Source organism: Heterocephalus glaber, unplaced genomic scaffold, assembly GCF_053883595.1.
Source record: "Heterocephalus glaber isolate CG9 unplaced genomic scaffold, H.glaber_assembly_v1.0 deba00001550, whole genome shotgun sequence".
Classification (NCBI taxonomy): domain Eukaryota; kingdom Metazoa; phylum Chordata; class Mammalia; order Rodentia; family Bathyergidae; genus Heterocephalus; species Heterocephalus glaber.
The window spans coordinates 21,006,861-21,032,842 of NW_028258343.1; the positions used below are offsets into that span (position 1 = coordinate 21,006,861).

General features: G+C 37.1%; 1 protein-coding gene across 17 annotated transcripts in view; it reads left to right on the forward strand.

Moving 5' to 3' along the window:
* The window catches only part of Trdn (triadin), a 335,361-nt gene extending 314,372 nt beyond the window's left edge, over positions 1 to 20,989 (forward strand). For 13 of the 17 annotated variants that reach the window (XM_087190174.1, XM_087190177.1, XM_087190171.1 and 10 more), the window contains 5 exons: positions 574 to 618; positions 3,182 to 3,205; positions 14,688 to 14,729; positions 16,548 to 16,586; positions 18,190 to 20,989. In XM_087190174.1, the coding sequence (XP_087046300.1) occupies positions 574 to 618; positions 3,182 to 3,205; positions 14,688 to 14,729; positions 16,548 to 16,586; positions 18,190 to 18,569 (530 nt within the window). In that variant the 3' untranslated portion in view covers positions 18,570 to 20,989. Of the gene's footprint in view, positions 1 to 573; positions 619 to 3,181; positions 3,206 to 14,687; positions 14,730 to 14,959; positions 14,992 to 16,547; positions 16,587 to 18,189 lie in introns of those variants that run through there. The other 4 variants (XM_087190172.1, XM_087190184.1, XM_087190183.1 and 1 more) reach the window with 4 other exon arrangements.
* Positions 20,990 to 25,982: the final 4,993 nt, after the last annotated feature.

The window sequence follows — 25,982 nt, forward strand, 5'->3', positions numbered from 1 at the left end:
ATGTGTTACTGTGGGTTCAGGGCAGTAGAGGCTGATGGGAAATCTAGGAACCAGCCTCTGTCTGGTATGAACAGGAAGTTAGAAATGCTCTTGTCTCCACCTTAACATTCAGATGGTTTAGTCAGTGAAATACACCTTACATTACAGTAATCACTGATTTCGGTGTAATTATCTTGAAAACTCACAAAAACTTTAACTATCTTAGAAAACTTCAGTTGATCAGGAGGAAATCATCCTTAGAGGTGTCAGAATGATGGTCAAAAACAAACCCAAAAAAAGATATTTTATTGTTTCTCTCCAAATTCAGCTTATCACAATGATCTGTTTTGCATGGATTCTAATTAAATTAATCACTACACTCATGTCTCTGTTTTTGGAAACAAAGTGATCTATTGCTAACATTTATTTTATTAGATATTATTTAGATAAAACACAGAATTTTGTACAATGTACCAGAGACAAAAGAAATATTTACAACACTTAACATTATTCCCATGTTCCTACACTTAAAGTGAGGCAAAATTTTAATGAAATTTTCCATCACAAATTAATATTTTAACTTTCCTTTAACAGTTCCAACAAGAAAAGAAAGACTTCATTTGCATAATGTGACAAAAGGTAATCTTCAGCTTCACCTCATGTTCAGATGTTGAGCTGATAAGACATGGCTGAATCCTGTGGGTATCTAACACTATGAATGTGAATACTCGTCGTACTTTAAAGCAAGGAAGTCTAGTAGGTACACACTTCTGATAATGTCGACAGATAGAAACTGTAGCAGAAATTTTTCAATAATAAATTAGAAAATGTAAAGAAATCAGAACTATTAAGAACATAAACTTTCAAGGGGTTGGGGATTTTGTTCAGTGGCACCGCACCTGCCTTGCCAGCACAAGGTCCTGAGTTCAATCCCTGGTATAGGAAATTTAAAATAAATAAATAAATAAATAAACTTTCAACAGATACTCCAATGCACACTAAAGGAAGTTTCACTTTTTTAAAGTAGTTTTGTAGCATGACAAAATGATACACCTCTAGTATTTAAAAAATGTATCTGGGATTTATTTTATCTATGACTAAACAAAATACAGTTAACATCATGTATATATTTTTTATTATTTTATAAGATGATACTTTAAATTTATTCAACCTACACACAAAGTTGGACAACACCAGTATGAGAATAGAGGACAGATGTTCTTTTCTTTTAAAAAAAAAACAAAAAAACAAAAAAAGAATGATCTATTTTGGTGATGCTATCACAAACCTAACAGAATTATATAGTCTGCATGACATAATCTTTGACAAGTTCAATTAAATCAAAATATGCTTTAAAGTCCATTTAAATTCCTTGACTGTAGGTAGACATACGAAAGCAAGCTAACTATCTTTATTCCTAGTAAATACATAAGCTCTCCAGTTTGGGGAGAGAAGCCTGTTCTATTCCTCACTGTAGTATGTACACCTGTCAGGCAAGGTGTATCTAGACATATAACTTAGCCATGATTGCTAACAATTTAAACATAACCTCAGTAAAATGAAAGCCTAAAATGCACAATAAAAGAGATATTCACATTTATGGCATGATGTAGGGAAAAATTTTATACTGGAACTTTTTCAAACTATTGTTTAATATCTTCTTGAGATAATAAGCAAGAATGAGAAGAAACAGATTACTTAGAAAATACACAGCTATATCCACTCTTATTATTTTATTCCATCCTTACTGTAGTCCAATCACCATCCCTTGATTAAAGACAAGTGAAATGAAGTGTAACATCTCAGTCTCTACATAGTAGCGACTGGATTAACTCCAAGTCCTAGTGCCTAGGACTGCAGAGCCTGTTCAGCCATCCAGTCACACTTCACTACCCTGTAGCAATGTCACTGGGATTCCCACCAATCAGAGCAGCCCAAAGGTACAATGTATCCACTTTGCCCAGAGGATGGTCTATTCTGGCTGGGTTGGAGGCTTCCCTAATAGCTCAGTTTAGAAGGGATTCAGGCTTCTGAGAGATGCTCGGACATTTTTCTATGATTCTGTTATTTATGAGATCTTAACATTTTGAATACACAATAGAGAAAAAGTTACTTATGAAAATACAAGCCCAACACAGAAACTAATTAAAGGTAGGCCCTTTTTATTCATTCCTTTGTTCAGCACTAGTTTCGTGTTTCTCAATGTTTATTTTGTTCCTTTCTAAGTCCTTGTTTTCCTAACCAGTGCTAGAAGTTTTAAAGAAAAAATAATAACATATTATGTTTGAGTGAAGTATTTTGCCAGGTTATTTTCTGAGGAATTCTTTGTGTGAAACATGATGCCATAATATTAATTTTTTTAAAACATAAATATACCAATTGAAAATGTTTTCTTGAAATTTTTTTATTGGCATAAGTTAATCTTTTTGTAAGTTAATTTTTTAAATTGATAATGCTGAGGTTACATGAGAAACTCTACAAATCTCAAAGTAAATAATGTAATGGAGATCCTTCAGAAATTATATTTTGAAGTGTGGCTCTTCAAATTTAGCAAATGTTGATAGAATAGATATGTTACCAATCTTTTTAAAAGATGGTATAATGTCTACTATATTATTTAGGATAAGCATGTTAATTTTTATCTCTTGTACTATATATGTATGTTGAATAAAAATGTATTACTTGAGCATATAATAATATCTCATTGAAACTTAAAACTGATTTTGTATTTTGCCTTAAAAATACTTTTAACTTTGTAGTCTAATTGGTAGTTATTTGTCTTTATTTGTCTTTGAAAAGCAAATAAGTCTCAATCATATGTTTTAGTGAATTTGGAAATTTTAAAGCAAGTATAGTATTTAGATCCACTATATTATACAATGTAATTTCATTCAAATTAGGTAAATTATAGTCAAGCCAAAACAATTAACAAAGTTTCTCCTGATTGTTGTTAAGAACATTTCTGAAGCATAAATATAACCCCTGAAATGAATGATAGCTGTTTGTTAGCTCACAAATTTTCTGACATGAAAGGCAATAACAGATATTCAATGAATCATGTTCATCAGCAATAAGGGGCTATACTTCTTCACTAACTCTGATAAGGAAGAGACTCAAAAGCTATCCCATACTTTTATGTAGTCCGTTGATTCATATTGTCAATTTTTGCATTTATCTCATTAAAATTTATTTCCTTTTTTAGCAGAAAAACCTGAAAAAGTATCAAGTAAGTACTGTGTGTCTACAAGCTCCCTTTGCTGCACATATCAATTTAAAGCTGAAATCTACAAATATTTTTATTTTTCATATGTTCAAAGATTGAGTTATTCCCTCCTAAAGCCCCTAACATGAATTTCTTAGCTTTTATTCTTATCAATGTTGCAACGTCTATAAAATACTTGGATAACTTGAAATTATAATTCATGATAGAAACTTCTTGATCTTCATCCTGAAAGAAACATCACCTGCATTCAAATAAATACATCTTTTCAGTGAATGAGGCACAACAATCCTGCATTTGCCTTAAACTCACGGTCACTAAGTATTTAGTTCAAAGCACATCTGGCAGCACAGCAATGTTTCATTTGCTTCTGTGCATTAATACTCACTACTTTAATATAAGTTTAAGCCTGAGAGGGTTAGTGGATTTTGGAATTGGTGTGATGTCATATTGCATAAACTTATAGAAACTCTCTAAAATATCAAGATTCAAATATGGAGAGAAATTCTGTTTGTAGGAAGCTATAAATTTTTCTTTGTATTTTTTCAGATTAATTAGTAAAAACAAATCATTTTAAATCAATGCTATCTGAAACAAATGTAAGTATGAATTTTCGGAAGATTCGTTGAGTAAAAAGAAGCAGGCAAAAATTATTTTAATAATATCTCTTATCTAACTCATAAGCAAACTATTTCAATATGCAATTAATACAGAAATGTATCGATGGTTTACCATACCATTTTTGTATTGCTCTTTTGAAATGGTGTGTGTGTTTTACACTCGTGGCACCTTTGAACTGGTGCTTCTCAAGTGCCAATCCCTAGCTACTGCATTGGACTGAAACAGAACCAAATATTTATTGAGTGTTATATCCAAGACTTAATTAAAGTACTCAAGAAAGTATGAGAGACTCATAAAAACATGATATCTAACCTTCAGATTCTGTGATTGTAAGTCATAGGACCCCGTGGCTTCAGGAATTTGGAAAAGTGTTCCAAGGGCACTGTACCATCTCCCTGAGGTTAAGAGGAAAATGTACTGCCGACCCTCAGCACAGGCCTTAGAAAGCCACCCCGCTCCACGCTTTACCTACAGCCGCAGCTGATGAGCTCAGACCTCCCAAGAAGGGAGCGCTTTGAACTATGGTTAGGATTTGGTTAACTGGAAGAAAAGATAAAAACAGGCAACAAGAAAGCAGAGTATATGAAGCAAAGGAAAAGTATTAGCTGGAATTGTAGGCTACAAAGAAGGGAGGAGGAAAAGACATCTAGAGTGAGTTTGTCAGGTGGAGACCATGCCGGCAAAGGACTGTAGAGTTATTGTGCCAGAAAACTTCCCTTCACTTCATTTTAGGAAGCAAAAGCTAAAGGAACCACTGGGACGTGGTAGGAGTAGCTGTAGTGGTAATACTTGTACTAGGAGGAGGAGGAGTAATAAATAGAAAGAGGAAACGAGGAATACAAATAATAGTATTTTCTAAGGAACATAATGGAAGACATGCCCAGATATGTCAGGGATTTATTGCTGCATTTTTGTAAGCTGGTTTCCTGAGTATATGAGGATCCCTTGTCTAGCGCACATTAGTTTTTATCTTCTTAGGGATAAGCATGAAAAATCGCCTCAGACATTTGTAAAGCAGGAAATGCTCAGTATCATGTGCACTAAGCAGTCATCATTCTGTACAGCCGAGTGTACCTGTATTTTTGCTTGTGGGTGGTGGCATAATGAAGTTTTCTTGTGTGCATGAGACTTCTTGTACTTTCTTTCTTTCTTTTTGCTTTCTTCCTTTCTTCCTTCTTCTTTGTTTTCTTTCGTCTTTGCCCAAAGGAGGCTCAGTGAGACGGTGACACTTTCAGGCACTGCCTCTCTTCCGGGCTGACCCACTCCGTGCCAGCGCCCACCTCTCATTGCTCCTGTGTCTCCGCCTTGGCGCTGGAGGCAGAGACCTCGGGCCCAGTGACCAGTGACCAGGAGCTCACCCGGGCGCAGGGCTGGGGCAGGGTGACGGGTAATCTCCTCATTAACCCTCACGGTTCAGTCTGATTGAGGTGCTTGAAACCATCCTGATGCAACGCATTCCCCAAAGCCTGGGACGTTACTGTAGCGATAAAAAGAACATGAACAGGAAGACGCCGACGAGAACCAGCAGTACCCAGACATCTCCCCATCGCCTCAGGGAGAGTCACTGCGACATCAGGTTTCCCCCGCAGTTCTCAGAGTATTATGCTTCGATCTATACTTGCTTGGGTGGATTTATTTTTACTAGGTTATATGTTCCTAATATCTGAACGTGATTTCATTCTCATTCTGTGTTTATTTGTAAATGTGGTAAATATCTAATAAACGTACTTTTCATGGAGTTTTGAAGAAGACATTGGGAAGGTATGAGTTAGATTGTATCACATTTAATGTCAATTTTTTAAAAAAAATTAAAAACACAGATCTGAAATTTAAATAATGCACCCATATCTTCCTGATATTAATATTTTAAATATTTTGGAAACCTTTTGTCTGAGGAAAGAACTATACAGTGTATCCTAAAAATATTGTTCCTTCAGACCTGCCCCAAGGTAAAACATGAAATAAAAGGAAGGAATGGGAAATACATTATTAGAAGGCAAAGAGTACTGAAGGGAAAGTTTTGGGTACATCTCAAGGCCTAGAACTAGAATATATTATAGCAATGGATGTTGGGAATTTCAAATGCAGTAATAACTGACTGGCCAAAGAGAGCTACTTGTCTTAAATTCTTAAACACAAGAATGTACCTCGTTCTATACTGATATTATCTTCAGTTCCATTTGTAGACAAATTAATACTCTTTTCTAATGTGATCAAATCCAAACAAAGTATCAGCTAAGAATTAATCACTTCTAAAATTAATTTATGTTATTTCCAACTAAGGAAGTGGCTGATAAAAAATAATGTGCAATTAATTAACAGTGATATATCAACATTTTAGCTGTTAAATACATGAATCAATTCTGTCACTATACAATATATGCCACTCACATTTCTAGCACTGCACCAAAAAACAAACTAATAGTCTAATTGAGATGCAGTTACAGAACAAGTCTTGAGTGAATTTGAATGATGGTATTTCTGCTGATTGTATATTGAATGCATTTGTCTTAAATTAGATCAAAATGTTTCCCAAGGAGGAAGCAGGATTGCAGAAACTTAATGGCTATTAAATCTCTTTCACTTATTTATAAAAAAAGACAAAAAGTGCCCTCTCCATTGCTGTCAATAATCTTGTTCAAAAGGGATTGTTTTATAGGAAGTTTGTACTTTGCTAAGAATGTATGTTAAAATTTCAAGGTTACCACTAACATCATAGAAATAAATCATATTCATTCTAAGGTAGTAGGGGCTGCAAAATAGAACAAGAAACAGAAAAAAGCATTTAAAATATACCGCAGCCTCTTGCACAGTTGCAGTGAGTGAGAGTGATTACATACTGACAGTCTGCAAGAGGGAAGGAGTCTTTTGTTAGTGCATGTTTGCAACACAGGGTATCGACATGCATCTTGGGGAGGGGTCCATGCCCGAAACACTCACTGATTCTTTTAATTCTGCCCCTCCTCACCCACCTCCCTTCCTTGCTTCCTAGATGTCCTTTCCCCATTTTCAGCATTATTGTTGAGGGTTTTACTTCGTATTTCCAACACACAGTGATTACCTTCATGGTGGGCAGTTGGTGCATCTCAAGTCATTTACATTCCCTTCTCCTCACCCACTCCCAGCACCCTCAGTCTCTTGGTCCATTCCTGTGGGAAAAATGAAAGATCGGAAACTGCCCTCTCCATTGCTCCTTTTGTCAGTCTTTATTTTGCTCTCTCTCTTTTTTCCTATTCTCTTTTATTTTCATGTTATTGATACATTGAGTTTTTCATATAACAGAATCCATGTGATATTAAGCTGTCTGATTTACTTCACTTCATATTTATGGTCTCAAGGTGCATCAGTTTTCCTATAAATGAATTAAGTGTATCCATATTTATGGCAGAATAGTACTCCATTGTGTACAATATTCTTTATCCATTCATCTGTTGATAGATATATAGGCTATTTATTTACTTATTGCTGCCTAATTTTGTTGCCTATTATTGGACTGATCAGAATTTTGTGTTGTCTTGGTTTAGTTTTGGTTACTCGTGTGTGTCTAGAAATCTATCTATTTTGTCAGGATTTTCTAATTTCTCATAATACACTTTTCAGTAGTAGTTACTATGTTCCTTGATTTCTTCTGTGAGTCACTTCGTGTTCAGAAGTAAGTTTCTGGGTGTTTATAAGCTTTCTGTGGTTTCCTCTGTGGTTGATTTCTACTTTCACTGCACAATAGGCGACAGTAAACGTGAGATGATTTGCATGCTTTTGTGTTTACTTAAGCAGACTTTGTGGTCTGGCTCTGAGACAGTTCCACCAGCTGCTGAGAAGAGTGTGTACTCTGCTGTGGGAGGGTAGAAGGCTCTGTGGATATCCATTAAGTCCATTTGTTCAGAGATGGGCTTCAGCGCTGATATTTCTTTGTTGATTTTTTGTTTAGTTGATCTGTCTCTTTGTGAAAGTAATATATTGAGGTCACCCACTGCAGTTGTGTTAGTGCTTTATTGGAGTATTTGAAACTGCCTAACATTTCTCTATCCGTCTTTTTAAATTTTGAATTATGATAACATTTATTACATGGACATTTCTGCATGATTAAATAAGCTAAAATAATAGGTGGGTTAGTAGTGGTCGGTGTGTAGGAGGCGATCGTGAGTGGGTATCGAGGAGGAGGAGGGTGGCGATTTGACATGACCTCGCGTGCCTTGCCCAGTTAGGGGCAGGTTTCACCTCTCAAATTCTTGTGTCAAAATACGTGAAATGACGAAATGAAATAACATGGAGGAAGAACGTCTCACTCGGTTTTGGTTGGGTTTAAAACCACCTCAGGTTTTAGGCCAAGAGTGAGCCAATTAAATTCAGGGAGGCAGGCCCAGGAGGGGAAAATAAAAACTGGAGCTGTTGCTTTTGACAGACGCCCCTAAATATGCAGGAGTTGCTTTGTACCCCTCTGAACTCTCCTTTGCCTGGCCCCAGAGAAATTCTATGTACAATGCACGTTTGGCGAAATGTTTGTCATTGCTCTTTTACAAATCTTGAATCTCAAAGATCTCTTGTAAAATGGAGATTTTCTAGATATCTGATAGGTGTCTTATATAACTTAAGTGAAACACATATGCAGTACCTCGCACAGTAAAAGAATTCATGGTAGTACTTGTTATGATTGCTGAAAAACTGAGAATTTCATAAATGAGCAAAGAAAAGTGTCTAGGTAGTTCTTATTTTGACTGTAAAACTATACTGAAATTTTTACTTTTTGTATTATAAGCACATGGGTTACATCACAAAATATACATGATGAGTAACATAGTTGATATGATGATGAAACAGATTCCAATTCACCCATGAGAAACTATAAATATGTTTCCAGGTCATTTATTTGCTCATATATGATAATGATGTTCAATCTATTCCAGTTATTCAAATTTAGAAGTGATACTTCAAATATAGTTTAAAATTTTCATCTATGAACATCCTATAATTTCACTTTCACTAGTTCTTTAAATTCAATTTAAAATTGATCCTCTAATGCAAAATTAACATTCGTTATTTGGAAAATAATGATATTGTATATAGCAAGTTTTCCACAAAACATATATGATCAGATAGAAATACAGCCAAGCTTTTCCTGTTTCATGATTCTTCCTTTGAGGATTCCAATTTTGCTTTATTTTTGCTCTTCCTTATATTTTGCATTATTTTACTATAAACTGAAATTAGTATAAATGCCTTGCAAACTGACTTGTTTAAATAATCGCTTTTCTTTGACAAGTTGTATTTCCTTCTGTAATATGCTGGATATTTCACACCAGTGGAGTTCTTTGTGTAGAGTAGCAATTTTCAAATTCTGGTGTGTGCATCTCTAGAGTGTCAGGGATTTTTGTCCGGTGTTCTTTAAGGTCAAAACAGTTTTGCATAAGCATACTGAGTCCGTTTCCTTTTTCACTCTCATATAATTGAGTAGCTCGGAGACTACATGACAAATAGTACATCATTGCTCTGACTGTGGGAATATGGGCTTAGTGGTTCCCAGAGTGTTTGTTTGAATTTTTATGGTAATCAGCAGTAGATACAACCCATATAAAAAGCGTTCATTGGAGTCTTTTTCTTTAATATGGTAACACGTTCTGGTGAAGAAAAGAAATGATAGCCACTCATAGAGAATAAAAACTGGAGCCAAAATAAGATAGCTTATTAAGAATGACAGAATCTGTGACTTCCAGCATTAAATTCTCAGGTTCATATATCAAGCTTGTGTAGACACATATAACCCTAAACAACGGTCCTGAGGCTAGACTGCAGTTATACTCACACACAGTATACAGACTCTAATGCCTATGTTGGTTCTTCCATTATCAGCCTCAGTTGTTCCTTCCATTCTCAGCCTCACAGTCTGTGCTATCCTTGGCTCTGTGGTGACTGAGATTTAACACCTGACCTTTTCCAAAAACTCCACCTCCCTTGAAATTCTTTTTAACCTATGACTGCAGGTCAGGCCTGGAGATTGATAAAAACTTTCCATCAAAGGGCAAAAAGAATTTCTGCCTGTTCACTTACACTTGATTTCAGAATAACATTTTTCCTAAGTGTTGAAACAGCCTTTAATTTTAGATAAGACAGATTGTAGAATGGGATAAAGATAAAATTTCTTCAGTTAATGAGAAGATCCAACAGGAAAAAGTACCAAATCCAGGCCTCTCTATCATGACCATTTTATTGGTTTCACTCATACCTATTGAAATATCCTTGTATCTGTATCCACTAACTCAAGAAGTAAAAAGAGTGATAAAAATAAAGCCCAACCCTTGAAGGCAGCATGTAGAAAACACTGAAATAGTGGCCCTCAGGTAAGACCTCTCACTCATTTCTGACCCTGTAATGGTGATGGCATCTGCCTTAAAAAAGAAGATGGGTTCTCTGATGCTCCAGGCCCTTTGGAGTCTAAGTTTCTGTGTAAGTAAAGAATGGACCCACAACTGCAAAGTCATGGTGGTGCATTTTTCTTTGAATTGTGGACTGTAAGTGCCAAATCACTTACAGTAGTAGGGCAGACCAAGCAGGTACTATCCTCATCTCTTGTGTGTCATTATCATTTTCAAAGGTGACAAACCCTGCTAGTTCTTCCCTCTGAAAGAGAACAGATGGAGGAGAAGAGGAACACACTGGGCACAATCTGCTCCTGAAGGTGGGCAGAAGCCTCCGCCTTCATCTCTGCTCCACACGCAAGCATGGCTCCCACGTCCCTAGACTCCGTCCAGGCCTGCAGCAGGTTCATGTGAGACAGTACAACACATGGATTCTGGAATCTGAAACAGTTGCTCTTAGATGTTTATCCTCAAGAGGTGGCAGGGTCAGCATGGTATGCTGGTTAAGAGCACAATCTCTGGAGCCACAACAGCTGAATCCGAATCCCCGTTCCTTTAATTATGTGTTGTTGAGATCTTGAGTCTCTCTGGCCTTCGAGGGTCCTATCTGAAACTGGGAACTAGCAGTGGTATCAGCGTTCTTCAGAGAGTTCCTGAGGAGGTGAAATTTGTCCATAAGTATAGTGCTTAGACCAAGGGATAGCCTACAGATGCACTGTTCACAAAATAAACATAAATCTTCATTTAAGAGGCCCCAATCTAGATGGATTCTGGTTCACATTCAGGCTCTGTGGCCGTGGGAAGCACTTAGCCTCCGCCCTATCTGGACAGGAGATTCAGTAGAAGAGCACCTACCTCATCTTGTCTGGTCAGCAGTGGAAGGGCGAGCACAAGAAAATCATCCAACAGAGCCCAGCAGGTGGTGTTAAAATATGAGCTGCAGTGAACCCTTGACTTATGAACTCAATTCGTTCTTGAGGGCTGGTAGTACCGTACCACAATCTCCTCCACACCATCACTGTTCTGATCTCTCACACTCATGCATACTTAATATTTTTGAACTTTCTCTGTAAATTCTTTGTCTCCCTTCACCATCTTAGTGATGTCTACTTGCAGAAATCATTGTTTCTATGTTGTTTAAATACTTTGCTATTTTTTCTCTGAATCTACTCTTATGTTCTAGTCTAATTTATTTTCCCCAAATACTATATTAGATTGTTCCCAAATAACACATTATTTCTTTTCTGAACAACTTTCATTGAATATGAAATACAGTTCAGACTCTCCAGCCCAACATAAGATCTTCCATGTGATCAGTTTATCCAACCTCTCTAGAACATCCCTGCACTTCCCAAATATTCTCTGTCTGTAGCCATCTTTGACTTCTTTATATTGTTATCTTTACCTTAAATTTGTCATCTGATCCTTCTGTTACATTATTCTAAGGTCCATTGTGAATTTGGCTTTCTTCTTAAATGATTTCCCTGACAGCCCACCCCCCGAACATCAAATCGTTTTTTAAAATTCCATTGGAACATTTTGATCTTCCCTTTGTGATTACACCTTTTCGGAGTCGAGTATTTGTTTTATCAAAACCACCACTCAGTCACTGTGCGAGTTGCAAGTGTCAGTGGACTACAAGTGTCTTCTTCCTTTTCTGAGCCCTGAATGGTAACAAATGAAGTGCATTATTCCCGTTCAGTAAATTTTCATTGCTGTGAATTTGCTTGCACAGAGGCTGAATCTACATAGGAACTGGTGTAAGCCTGCAGTTCACCTTCTCCGACTTCTGCCCCTCCTATGAGCAAGCAGAGCACACAGCCCATGCTCTGCAGAGTTCATCTCCGATAGCCAGTTGATACCTTGTCAGAATACAAAATTTGGTGATATGAAGGTTTTTATTCTCAAATTTACTTCTCCAGGGGAAATAAGTGAATCTAGAGAATAAGTATTTAGTGTTAAGTGTGCTACAGTTTACAAAAATAAAATGTATGTTCCTGTAGAAAGGGGCCTTACCTCCTTTCATTTTTGTACCAGTCTTCCACAGAAATAAACAGATCCTTACTGAAAGTAGAATGATTTCTATTAGATACTCTGACATTTTAAGATATAGTTACATTACTCTGTTGCGTGAAAACATCATATAACCACTTGTGTCTTTCTTTCATTTTTCCAGGATTTAAATAACTATTTTTGAGGTGCATCAAAATATATAATGAATGCTTAAAATTTTAAAAATTACAGTAAAAACACATTGCCATGAAGCCTCCTCAAAATATCCGCCTTGCTTCAAACACATCTCATCATCCTTGCCACTGTTTTCTAAAGCAATTCTGTAACTCAGCTTCCACAATCTTCTTTGCAAGGTGTGATCAAAAATGCAGTGAATGTCGCTTTCAGCGCTGTCTAGTAGAAAGGCAGGCTGGTACCATCTTATTCACCGAATCTGCCGCATGTGGCTTCTGGCTCTTGCCCAAAGTCAAAGTGACCATGAAAGGGAAACGTTTTGAAGCGATTTTGGACACAAAAGCAGCCATGACAGCACTAAAGATACTCACAAAAGAGGACTTTGGGAATGGCTTCAGAAAATGGTCAGTGTGGTTGAAGTGAAGGGTAATATTTTTAGAGGAATTATTGGCAATGTGTCTTGTGTAGTGCACTGTAATATATTATTAAAATCTATACATTCAGCATATTTCAAATCATACTTTGTAAATATTCTTTAGGACAGATTAAATCTTTAATAAGGTACTGTGAAATCCTACTAATTTTGTTCTTTTTCACAATAGAATGTCTTCATAAAGGTCGCATTTCTTCCCTCTCAGAGAAAATCTGCATAATGTCCTATTTTACTCCTTTTTATTTATTAATGAATGGGTAGTATGCAAAGTATAAACAAATAATCCAAAATTGGACCTCTTTTAGATATTTATAAGTACTAAAGTTTGCAATAAAATTAAAAGATTCCTCTATTTTATTAGCATTACCTCTGACATAATTGCTTCCACATTATTCCAGTATGTGCCTGTGATTGATTGTGCAAAAGATTAAGTGATTTACATGATACAACTTGAATTATTGCTTATGTATTGAAGCTTTAGTATAAATTTATATATATTTAAGATATGCAATCTAATATTTGGATGTACATGTACATTACGTCATGATTATCAAATTTAAGCTAATTAACAAATCCATCATGGTATAAAGTTGACTTCTGTGTGAGTGTATGTGTGTGTTTTTGTCTGAGAACATTTAAAACTTACTTTCTCAGAAAATTTCAAGAACACAATATGATAGGTATATACATGGAGAGATAGCTATGCACAAACAGTGCTGCTGGATCATATGGTATTTATATTTTTAATTATTTTAGAATCTTCTGTACTTCTTACCATAATGACTGTACCAATTTTCATTCCAGTCGACACCGTACAGTCCCCTTTTATGCCAATCTTTGCCAACATTTGTTATTATGTGAATTTTTGACAATAGCCATCAGACAGATATGCTATCTTCTTGTGATTTGGATCTTATTTCCATGATAACTAGTGATGTTAGGTGAGCACATTTATGTGCCTGTTGGCCAATTGTGTCTTTTTTTAAACATTTTAAATTTGGGATTTTTTTTTCGTTAAGGTGTATGCGTTTCTTATATATTTCAGATATTTGTCTTGTATCAGTATGTGATTTGCAAATATTCTCTCCCATTTCACAGGTTGCCTGTTTCTTTTGTTGATTGTTTCCTTTGCTGTTTAGAACCGTGCAATGAACACCTGGATATCTTTAATTTTGTTGCCTGTACCTTTGACATCCATAAAGTCACTGCCCTGATCATGCTCAAAGAGCTTTGCTCCTAAATTTCCTTCTATAATTTTTACAGTTTGGGGTCTCATGTTTAAGTATTTAATTCCTTTTTAATTGATTTCTGTGTATGATAAAAGCTAGTTTCAATTTAATTATTTTGTGTGTAGACTCCCAGTTTTCCCCACACCATTTATAGAAGAGACTTCCTGTTCCCCTTGTGCCTTTCTGATGCTTTTGTCGAGGATTAATTGACCTATGTGTATGCATCAGTTTTTCTCCTGGATTCTTAGAATTGCCAAAAAAGGCTAACCTTCCCCACCAATCTGCTAATAAATGGTATGGGTAGGTTTTGTTCCATGATCTAACCTGTGTATGAATCCATTTACTTCAAATTTTCCTATATCCCAAATGCAATTATGACTTTTTGAAAGGGTTTTCAAAGTCAGAGGGTGAGAGGCACATCAGGGGTGGACTGTAGGGAAGGTCACCCATGCCCTTTCCCTGCTGTGACCACTGGGCCGCTGCACTCCCTGCACGTTCCCTCAGCTTGGAGGACAGTCTGCTCAGGAGCTCTCATGGAGCACTGGATGCTGAGCTTTTAGACCAAGAGATCTTCTGACTCTCAAAAGCCTTAAAGACAATGTTCCCTCTTTGAGAAAACTGCAACATCAGACTGTAATTTTCTGTGTCTTTTTTCTGCATTTTAGGAGAAGATTTTGAAGATGTGCCAGCTTCAAAGAAAGCTAAAGGTAATTTTGTCATCCTCGGCTCTTTTTCCTGTTTCCTCTCAAGACTGTGTGATGTTTTGTCTGTCTTATTTTATGCAAATATTCTTAACCTTGTTGCCAGCTTTTATGACCAAAGTATACATGGCTAGACTTATTTTTTGTAATAAAATTTTATTATATTATTTAGAAAATATATTTCCTCATATGAAATAAGCTGGTGAGGCATTAACTTATTTACTCATAATTATCAGGTGCATTTACTGACTAATCTGCAGAATTATTCCTTCAAAATCATCATGTCATCAAGGATCAAAAAATTACCACTTCCTCAAAGAGTATAATACTATCATTTCATCAAAGATCAGTTTTTGTTAAGAAAAAATGATAAATCTACTATATTAGCAGCACTATCGTTAAAGAGGGAGGAAGGAAGGGAGGAAGAGAAAAGAGAGAGGAAGACTGAAAAAAAAACAAAGGGAAGAAAAGATGCTAAATTTAAAATGCAGGACAAATACTCAGAAAAACCTGCTTGATCAAACCTATGACCTTGATCAAGTCTTTCCAGAAGAATATGTCTCCATCGGAAATGTGAGAGTTTGAACTGAATTTGTGGGGGTTTTTAATCTTGCTTCCTGAAGATTTTCTGGCAAACTCATACTGAGTTTGAGCTCAGTATGAAGTAGAATTTCTGCTCCACTTCCAACACTTTTGTAGATAATAATAGTTTGCCGAAGAATTGTTCGTGCCATTGAAGTATAAGTTCTGTAGCAACGACCAAGCTTACCTGACAACGTGAAAAACTCTGCACTGAGAAAAGTCAAAAGGAAACGCATGAGTATTTTTAAGTCTTGTAAAATACAATCTATATTTATTCGTGTACTAAGACACTCTTCTAGAGAGCTCTTCACCTTTTGCAGGAACGTGCATTAGTATAGCCGTTAGTGTAGAGATTCTTATCAACTAACGAAAGGTCACTACTGTGTGATCTACCAATGCCACACCAAGCACATACCTGCAGCATTACAGCAGAGTGACACTTGAACTCCCATATTCCCTGCAGCACTGTTCACAGACGGTAGCTAAGATATGGGATCAAACTTGGTGCCCATTAGCGGATGAATGGATAAAGAAAATGTGGTGAATATGCACAGGGAAATGTCGTATAGCCACAAGAAGAACCCACTCTTGTCATTTGCAGGAATGTGAGTGGAAGTGCGGTCATCATGTTAAGTGAAATCCCCTAGACACAGGAAGATAAGTCCCACGGGTACTTGGTCATTTGTGGATACCAGAAGGTCATTTTCGCAAAGCAGAGTGGAGTCGTGTTCACGGGAGACTGGAAAGAGCTCCAGGGCAGGTAGAACCAAGTTAAACAAGGGCACCAAAACACAGTTAGAGAGGAAGGCTGACTTTCCATTCCACAGAAGTGTACCTATTGAAGATCTACTTCAGAATGGCTGAAAACCGAGAGTATGACATGCCCAACATGGTAAAATGATTGATGCTTGAGGAGGCAGAGGGCTGGTACCCTTGCAGTATTGTAACTCTGAGCAGCAGTAACCTCCTCTCAAGAACTGAGTATGGGAACTAGTTCTTACCTGCCAGGATCCAGCACCCAAGGGTGTGGGGCATGTCATTGCCTCTTCCATCACCTCTTGTCCCATCCTCACTTTGCCTGTTAAATTTCACGCTGAAAGATTAAACAGAATCTGAATACAAACCTGGCAGGAACTAACTCACGTTTCTTTTGTGCTGTGGTCTTGTGTAGTCTTTCTCAGAGCCACAGTATGTTTCTATACTATCTGTAAATGTTCATTTTCTTATTTTTGTATGCATTAGAAGAAACTGAAGATGTGCCTTCCCCAAAGAAGCAAAAAAGTAAGTTCATAATTAGATCAAAACTATTAAATCATTCTTTATTAAAGATGGTATGTACAGATTTAAACTTTCGATCCTCTCTAGAAGTCCAGTATTATAAGAAAAACGATTTTTAGCGGATATGAGAATAACATTAAAATGAGTCACTTATATTTCAAGGAGGAATTTGTCATTTTTGTGTCAGCCAAGAAGCAGAGTTGGGAAAATTAGGAGCAATGACTGAAGTGGCATCTATTGTGAGCCATTTCTACATGGCTCTGATGCCAGATACTTGATTGATGCCTTGCTTCAATGTCTGTTACTGTCTTCTGTATAATACATCAGTTGAAGGGATATGAATTTTTTTATATCAAGTAGAAAAATGTAGAAAAAGGCTTTAGCAATTCATTTGCTTGAAAATTCACTTCTAAGATTCAAAGTTCTTTTGGATTTGTCTAGCTATGTGGCAGCCCCTTAATATCCAATCTTTGGGACCCTTAAATTTAGAATGCAATCAACATTCATATGCACACTATTCAGTGTTCAAGAGTCTCATTATCCCAGTGTCTTCAAATTAGACATTTTGTTCAGGTGGTAAAATGATGAATTTCAGATCCACATATGCATTAAATAAAGTCATCCCTGGACAGATCACAGGAAGCAGTTTTTGAAATGGATATAACTGAAGTCTGGCTCACATCATGCTTTTAAAATATAGAACGAGACATTTTTCTGAGGACATGCTGTCCATGGCTTCGGTACTTCTTCTTATATAATGTGCAGGAAATTACAAAATGCCCTTTACGGTACCAAAGGCTTTCTACTTTGCATCAATAGTTTCTTCATTGATAAAATACGGAGGCCTACTGTGTTCCAAGTATTGACTATATGCAGAGGCTGCTGTGGCAGATAAAAGATACTAATTATAAACAATATACTCGGGTTGTGGGAAACATAAAGAAGCATACATACAGTTTAATGGTAATTTTAAGTGTTATTGCAAAATCCATAAGAAAAGAAATTAGAAATCAACCCGGGCGTGTTCCCGATTTACACAGCAACACTTTCCCAGCTGCTAGCCTGCTAGTTTTCACCTGCTTCCATGTTGCATAAACACTCAACACTTCTTATTTCATAAATATTGAAACATAATTCAATAAACAAGTAGATAGCTTCAGTGCCAGTTTCCTGATTGGGATATTGTGTTATAGTTTCACAATAAGTTTCCATTAATGGCAACTGGGTGAAAGTACATAGGATATCTCTGTTATTTCGTACAATTATTTCTACAGTTTTCTCAAAATAAAAATTTAATTAAAAATTTTAAAAAGAATATAGTTGCTTTTAGTTAAAAAGGGGGGGGGCACCAAATATTTTAAGTTTGATTAGGGGAATTGTTGCTTCTAAACAATATTTTCTGTTTTCATCTGATAAGATAGGTCGATAGCCTCATGTCCTTCAGCCTCTTGTGTAAGCTGTGAAACTTGCTTCCATAATGATATTTTCATTAACAGCTTATGGCAGTGAAACCAATGTGTCAGGATAGTGCTTAAGGCTCAGCAGGAAGGTAGTCACTTGTCTCAGACAGTTTCTCGTCACTGGAACTAATGCCCTGCACCCCAAGTTACAGGAGGAGAGGTTTACTGGGCTGACATTCAGAAGTTCCAGTCCTGCTCACCGGACTCCCACACAGAAACGGCATGGAGCGAGGGTCTGAGGGGAGGAAAGCTGCCTCCCCACACCCCCGTTACCTTGCATATGACAAGGTGTGTTCCGACATGCACCAGCTCTATGATGGCCGTGCACACCATAGATTTTATGCACGGAGCAGCTGGGTACTCTCCACTCTCCACGAGGACATTTGTATTCTCGCTTACTAAGGGCTTACAGTATTCCGGGAAGGCTTCTAAGCACTCCACCTACGCTGACTCTAATTTTCACATCTGTGAAGTTTGCCATGTCTTGTCCGTACGCACGGAGAGTCCAAGGCTCAGAGAGGTGTAGTAACGTGCCAGGAGCTGTCACCACCCTGTCTCACTGGGTTCTAAACCCGCTCCTGCTCATATTTTGCATGCGTTAACATCCGTCATGCCCTCTGCCTTAGCTCCCATCAGTTTCTTCCAATGCGTCTATTTGGACGGGTACAATGGCTACGGATTTCAGTTTCCTGTCTCTCCGGCACCACGCCCTGAAGAGAATTCTGGCAAACCCGGTTCTCCAGGACAGAAGCAACAAGGACAGTAGACAGCACACGCAGGACCCTTACCAGCGCTTTACGATGGGGAAACGGGACCTTGTCTGGTGCACGCTGACCCAGGCAATTGAAGGCATGCCATCCTGACAGTCTCTGAAGACACTTTTCTCTTCTGTCTGGCATAGAGACCATGGTGGCCAGAGGGACTGAATAATAAGCACACGTGTGGAAGGGTCTGAAGCCGGCAATCTGTCATTAGTGTTCGCTGTGTGAGAAGGCGCTGCTTGTATTTTTCTGTTTCCATTCACTGTAAGGTTGTACGCAAAGTTTACTTCATACTGGTTTTTTTCAATATGATTGACACATTTACAGAATGAAATTCCTGGCTTCAGTAGATACTGGTTTTTAAAAAGTAACATAGACTGCACTGTAGTTTAAAAGACACAGGAGCCCGGGTAAAAGACTCTTTTGTGTCATGTGAGGTCTGAACTCGATTTACACAGTGAGTGAATTCGGAATCGTTTCATTCTGTTTACATTCGCTTCTCTTGTGTGGAGGTTACTGTAGAACTGACCAAGAGCTGCACCAAGAGTGCTGTGAGTTCTTGTGATGCTCTTATGCTCAGGATATCTCCGAACTTTAGACTCGTAAGATGAAGAATCAACGCTCGATGAATCTTACCTCTAAGATTTGTCTTGAGCTGTAGTTAAGACATTCACACCATCCAGGCAACACTACAGGCAAGTCTGTTGAGCCATTTGTTTTCAATATAAGCAAATGACATGTTGAAATTTTAGATTTCTCCAGACTATGCCCTAATGAAAATGTCACCTATGTGAAGTTTCAGATCAACCATGAAACATAGATGACAAATGCAACAATATTTTCATTTCGTGGAAGTGTTCGCATTCTTTCTATGAAATTAAAGGCTTTATTTTTCAAAATGGAAAAATATGAGAGCCACCAAACTTTAAGGAAAACATTTGAATTGTGGATACTTTCATGCTTTACTGGCATTTAAGGCGACTGGTCATCAGTGCCCATGAAATAGACAGCTTTTAATTCACTTGACAATTCTTCACTGGAAATGACAATTATGGTTTTGTCATCTTTCTAGTGATAGAAACACTTTCTTTACAAAGTTTTGCTATCAACTATTAAGATCATGTTTCTGTGATCTCTTATAATGTTTACAGTTGAAAAAACTTATGACAAAGTAACTCAGGAAATAAATTGCATTATTTTTTCTGGTGTTATAATTATCTTCATCAAAGTTTGACCTTGCCAGATCCTATATTATCCAGGTGAATTATTTTCAATGACTGCAACCAACTATGGTTCTTAACACTCAAGTTACCAGTGAGCTTTGCTAAAAATCCTTAACCTAGGACATCTGTTATACATTCGTTATTAAAAATGGATTTTAGTGAGCTTCGTGAAAGAAGTTGATCTCAGCCAGATGCTGGCAGAGCTAATTCACACCGCAAAAGACAACAGTACAACAAACCAGATTAATGACACTTTTTTATGGGGGCACATCCTGGAAGTAATTTCAGGTCTAATCAGATAGTGCCAACTTATAGAGCCCCTTCATGTAGCTGGATACTATTATGAGTAGGACAGTGAGCAAAGGTTATTGTCGAATTGCTCTTCTGCCTGTTCAACTTAACAGGAAAAGAAATAGAGAGCAAATACAATAACTGCAGAACGATATATCATCAAATGGTTAACGTTCAATGACAAGTGAGCACGTAACTCTACATTGTTAGGCACTGGGCTGTGTAAGATACAAATAAAGCAATATATTCTATTACCAGTGATAACCTGACCTTGGAAAGTTTACTACATGGACTACGTTTGTTTCTTGAAGTGTAAAATAGAGCTGTGAAGTCAAACAGCCTAGTACTTCAGTTTCCTATGAAAAATTATCAAATAGCTTACTATGTATCTGACATCAGAATACGTTTCTGAAATAATACTTTTGGTTATGGTACTATTTTTCTCTGAAAGGTTTTCTACATTATGTTGTCATTTCTTTTATGCTCATTTTGAAAATTTGATAAAAAGTAAAATAGCATTACTTAGAATTTAGGTAAGCCAATTATAATGTAAGCAACTTTAATCGCTGTTTAAATTTGCCTGAGTGAGATTACAATAAAGAAAACACTAAAACTATCATTGTACACTGTAATCTGCTTCAGTCAAATAAAATACTTCTAACCCTTTCAAATTGATGTCTTATATTTTAAAAGGAAAAGATAAATGGTTACATCTTCGAATAATTCATTACTAATGTCATATTGACCATGAATGTGTATTTGGTAATTGTTTTAATTTTCTCTTTTGTCAAGTTGATATGAGCTACCTTTTCCAACACTTACTCTGCCCCACTTCTTACCCAGTATGAATAGTTGATGTTATATAAAAAATAAAAATTTATTTCACCTAAGGTTTTCAACTTATGTTTAGTTTTCATAAAGCCTGAGAAAACATCATTAAAATATAGCAAAAATTTTTGCAATTATCCTAATAACAATTGTTTCTACCTTGAATCATTCTGATGTATCCTTGTCAAAAGTCATCAGAGAAGTATTCCAGAAATAATGCTACATATTTAGAGATTCAGCTTATTTCCTGTAGTAATCTTGCTGGGAAAGAAAAAAAGCAAAAAGAATAGCTAATATTACTGATAGAAAATTCAGTGACCATCTAGTCCAAATGGAATATACAGAACATAAAAATAGTTCCCAGAGGGGGCCGGGGATTTAGCTCAGTAGCACTGCACCTGCCTCACAAGCACAAGGTCCTGAGTTTGACCCCCCAATACCAGGGGGAAAAAGGAAACAAAAAAGAATATAGTTAAAAATAGCTCCTAGATAAATTCAGATATTTGTCCAAATTCACTGATCATTTCAAAGCCAGGCTTCAAACCTTTGAACCTTGCCTATTTCCTTAGGATGTTATTACAAACCATGTCTAATTTTTCCAGCTCCTCCAGATACACCTTTCAAATTATAACCAGTGTCAGAAATGTAACCCTCTGTGGAAACAGGTAGAGATAAAGCAAGGAGCCCTAAAGCAATTAGGGGACCCAGTGGGGGCACGGCGCTTCTTAGTAGCAGAACTACACGGAGAACTCAGACTTCCTTTCCTGATCTTGTGCAGGTCCTCCTTCTCTATGTCCCTCCCTGCAATGTCGCTGCTATCACAAAATTTCCCCTTGTAGGCGCACAGTTAGTAAGACGCAGAAACTCAGCACAATCCCTGAGAACTGACCTCTTTGAAGCATCCTTTGCCCTGCTCCTTCCAGGACTCCCTCAGTCCTATGGCATGCCTTTTCCCTTCGTTAATCATACATACTTGAATAACATTCAGATATTCATTCCTACGGGTACTTTCCTTTGTATGTAGCATAGAGAGCTTTAGTCTCCCAGGCTTTGACTATAAAAAAATTCATTAGCCATTTCACTGAAAAATTCCAACTATTTTCCTTGGGTAAAAAGGAAGAAAAACTCTCCTTAAATCAGTTACAACTTCTCAAAGGACGCAGGTTAACAGAATAATAAAAGCACATTTAAATGCCATAGGAAAGCTCATAACAATGGAAATGAAGTGCTGCTTGTCAGCGTTCAAAAGTCACACCCTTTCTAGCAAGAAGCATCCCCTGGCAAAGTGGCAAGAAGGAGATGAGAAATTCTTGCTTTTTTACACAACCGCATTCAGCTGTAAGCTGTGTCCCCTCTGCAATAGCATCAGTTCCCTCATCTGTGTTCTTTGTTAGACTTGGAACATGAGCTAACTGCTAGAATTCACTCATTAGTGCTATTTTTACTTTTTTACCCACCACATTCAAAGCCCCATTAACTGACTTAAGGCCGCTCAGTGGGTGAGCCCAGTCTTCCAGGGGGTCTGACGGGCAGATGCATTGTGAGAGCAGCTGAGTCTAGGGCCCTGGGGACAGAGGCCAACGCTTAGGCTGACAGCCACACTGGTCACTCCTCTCCTGTGCTCTTTGACTCTTCTTAAATGAATATACACATTCCCAGAGCTAAAGGACTTTATCTTCTGTGAGGTCAGGGTTCTCAGAAAGGACCTTGTATAGATCTGTTCTAATGAGGACCTTTCGAATTCCCTTCCAGTTTTATAATAAAATGATCCAAATACAGCCACATAAAGACCTCGTGTTGCTAAGTAGTATGAACTAGAGTGGCCAGTGAAAATCCGAGCTGCATGACCCCAGTGCGAAGATGAGAACATTGCCCCTGGCAAAAACGATTTTGCCTTTACAAAAAAAAATCACTGCATTGTGTCTTTTTCATGAAATTTCTATAAATCAATGTCAACAAAGATGACAACAAAATATCCTTCAGTGTACTGAATTAGTACTGTGAATGAAAAGCTGAGATGGACCAGTGAGTGACTCATGTACCCAGAGTCACGGCCACAGAATTCAGTGCTCCTCAAAACAGCCGAAGCTGTTAGTAACGGCATTGCTGCGGTACGCGCTACCTGTAGCGTCACTGAACAGTAAACCATTTAACACTCGTCTCCTACTTGGGAAAGAAGTATTACTGCCTACTGCTGAAACGTGCTCAAATCTTTGTCCTCCCAGTTGCTTTGCTCCACGTAGTTTCTTGTGTCGAACCTTGCACGTGACGGCTTAGGAGCCAGTGGATACCTTCGCGAGAAACCCTTGAAGAATGTGTGCTTTAGGTCTATTCCCTGGTGTCTTGGCCACACAGGCTACCAGAACAGGAATCTTTTTCTTCCTGGCCTGCAGAGAACTTTGAAACCTCCTGCTCATCCTCTCCTGCTCCTGGTGTGACTTGTCAAATCTCCCTAAGGGGTGAAGCAGAGGTGGATATGGTGTTCACCCAGTATATTTGCCTTTATCTCTAAGATTCCCATTGATTCTTGATTGATGTGTTTGCTACTTTACTCCTTTTGAATAATGTGTTTCTTCAACTAGCTTTTATAGTTGTTCTCAACAAGGGATTAATTTGAGAAAACTACTACAACATGGTTGTCAGTGAAAACTGTCCTTGTATTTTTTTTAACAATGGTATAATATTGCAATGAGTAAATATTCCATCATTTACTGAACTAGGCCACAGTTATATAGACATTTGGGTCATTCCTAACTATTTTTATATTAACAGCAAGATACAATGAAAACCTTAGACATATCTGTTGCAAATATCTCTATACAAACACGTGCACAGATATACACAGCAAACCAGTGTAGGCAAGTTCATTGAATCATTTTTTATTAAAATATATTCCTTTGAAATTTTGTAAAGGGGTGACTTTTCCCCACAACGTCCTTGCCAGTTACCACTCCCTCTGAGAATGCAGAGTTGATCAAAGCAGTTAACAGTCAGGCGGTGGCTGTCTCCTGGGAATGAAAATTCATGTCCATCCTCATATTTTGTGATCTGCAAATGCTAGATCCCTTTCAACATTTTGCAATTCTGAGCACTTGTTGTAACTGTCTATGTAAGTTTCATTTGTAGCAGTTATTTTGACTAATTTACAGAGTTTTGACTTTTCATATTATTTTTCTTTCCAAGTCTTGCTGAAAAGAGATGCTTTGGGAGCTTTGTTGTTTGTTTGATTGTTTTTTCTTTGTTGTTCAATATAGTTTCCAGGAAGTGTCAATTTTTGGAATACAACTGGTGCCACATTTCCACTAGAATGATAGTAAAATTCATATAAAAAAGTTGAAAATGTTAATAATTAGAAAATAATTTAGCACTCATAAGTAGAAATATTCTACTGCTAATATTATTAATCTAGACATGATTTTAAGAAAATGAACAAAATATATTGCACAAGTTTCTTTTATTCAAAATGACTCACCAAAAAGTCTTTGCCTAATATCTTACATTTCTGTAACAGTCACAAAGTAAAACGTATTTATTTCTTCTCAAATGAAGTTCCAACATGGGTGAGGTGATTACTCATACATTTTTGAAGAATAAGGAGGTGAGTTTAATTTGCAATCAATTAAGTTGAAGAATTGTGAGACTATGAGGCAACCATTTTTAACAGGTCATTTTGATAATAATAATCTCCTGCCAGCCTTTCAGAGTTCTAGAAATAATGTCAATTTAAAATCTCATCACGGACCATACAAAAAAATACTTTAAAGAAATGAAAAGGCCATGATTCATACCATTAACACCCTCAGATTTACACTTGTACCTTTGATGTGACAATAGTCTTTAATTTTCTTTAGTTCAAAAGAATCTCTGCCTGAAATCTGAAATTCCACCCATCATTTTTGTAGTTCATTAGAGCTGTAAAAAGGAACCATCATATTCATTTCTAAAATGACATAGCCAGACTGCTTAACTCTGCTAAAAACTGCTCAGTGCAAAAAAAAAAAGCTTAAAATACCTTCAGCTCAGGCTGTCGATGTTCTTCCTGCTGCAGTTCACTGTGGCAAGACTATCACAGGCTTTTTAAAATCACACACTGCAGATCATTAAGTAGCTGAATGGGAATGGGAGATTGCCGTTTCCCTCCCTCGTGACTTCCTATGTCTTGATTCTTATCAGATACTAAGACTGAGTAGGTACATTGTTGTAATGACTATTTAGAACACATTCTGAGGAATAACATGGGAATTCCACTTAACCATTGTGTGTGAAAATGATAAAAACATATTTAATATAAAATAAACTATCTCCTATAGAAAATGTGACCACAACATACTTATATTTCCTGTAATTTAGTATCAAGGTATTATTTTGAGTCAAGAAACAGGAATTTTTTAAAATAAAGAAAATCATTTGAAACACATTGGAGAGGTTTTGTCCCCTCTCCCCTTTTGGTTAACAGAAAGTTCCTAGGTATACAAAAGTATCTGTAGAAGCCCTGTGTGGAGGCTGGGGCAGGAGGGTCACAAGTTGAAGCTCAGCCGGAGCAACTTAGTAGCTTAGTGAGATTCTGCCTCCAAGTAAAATCTGTTGGGAACATAGCTCAGTGGAAAGTCCTTGGTTCAATCCTTACTACTCAAAAAATAAATAAATAACCAAGCAGATTATAATGAAGATGTTAAAATCTTTCTATAAATTACTAGACTATATTAGTGACCCAAGTATGACTAAAAGGATAACTATATACATGGATTTTTGAGGCAGGGTCTTGCTATGTAGTTCAGGCTAGCCTTTAACTTACTACGTAGCACAGTTTAGCCTCAAACTCATAGCAAAGCTCCT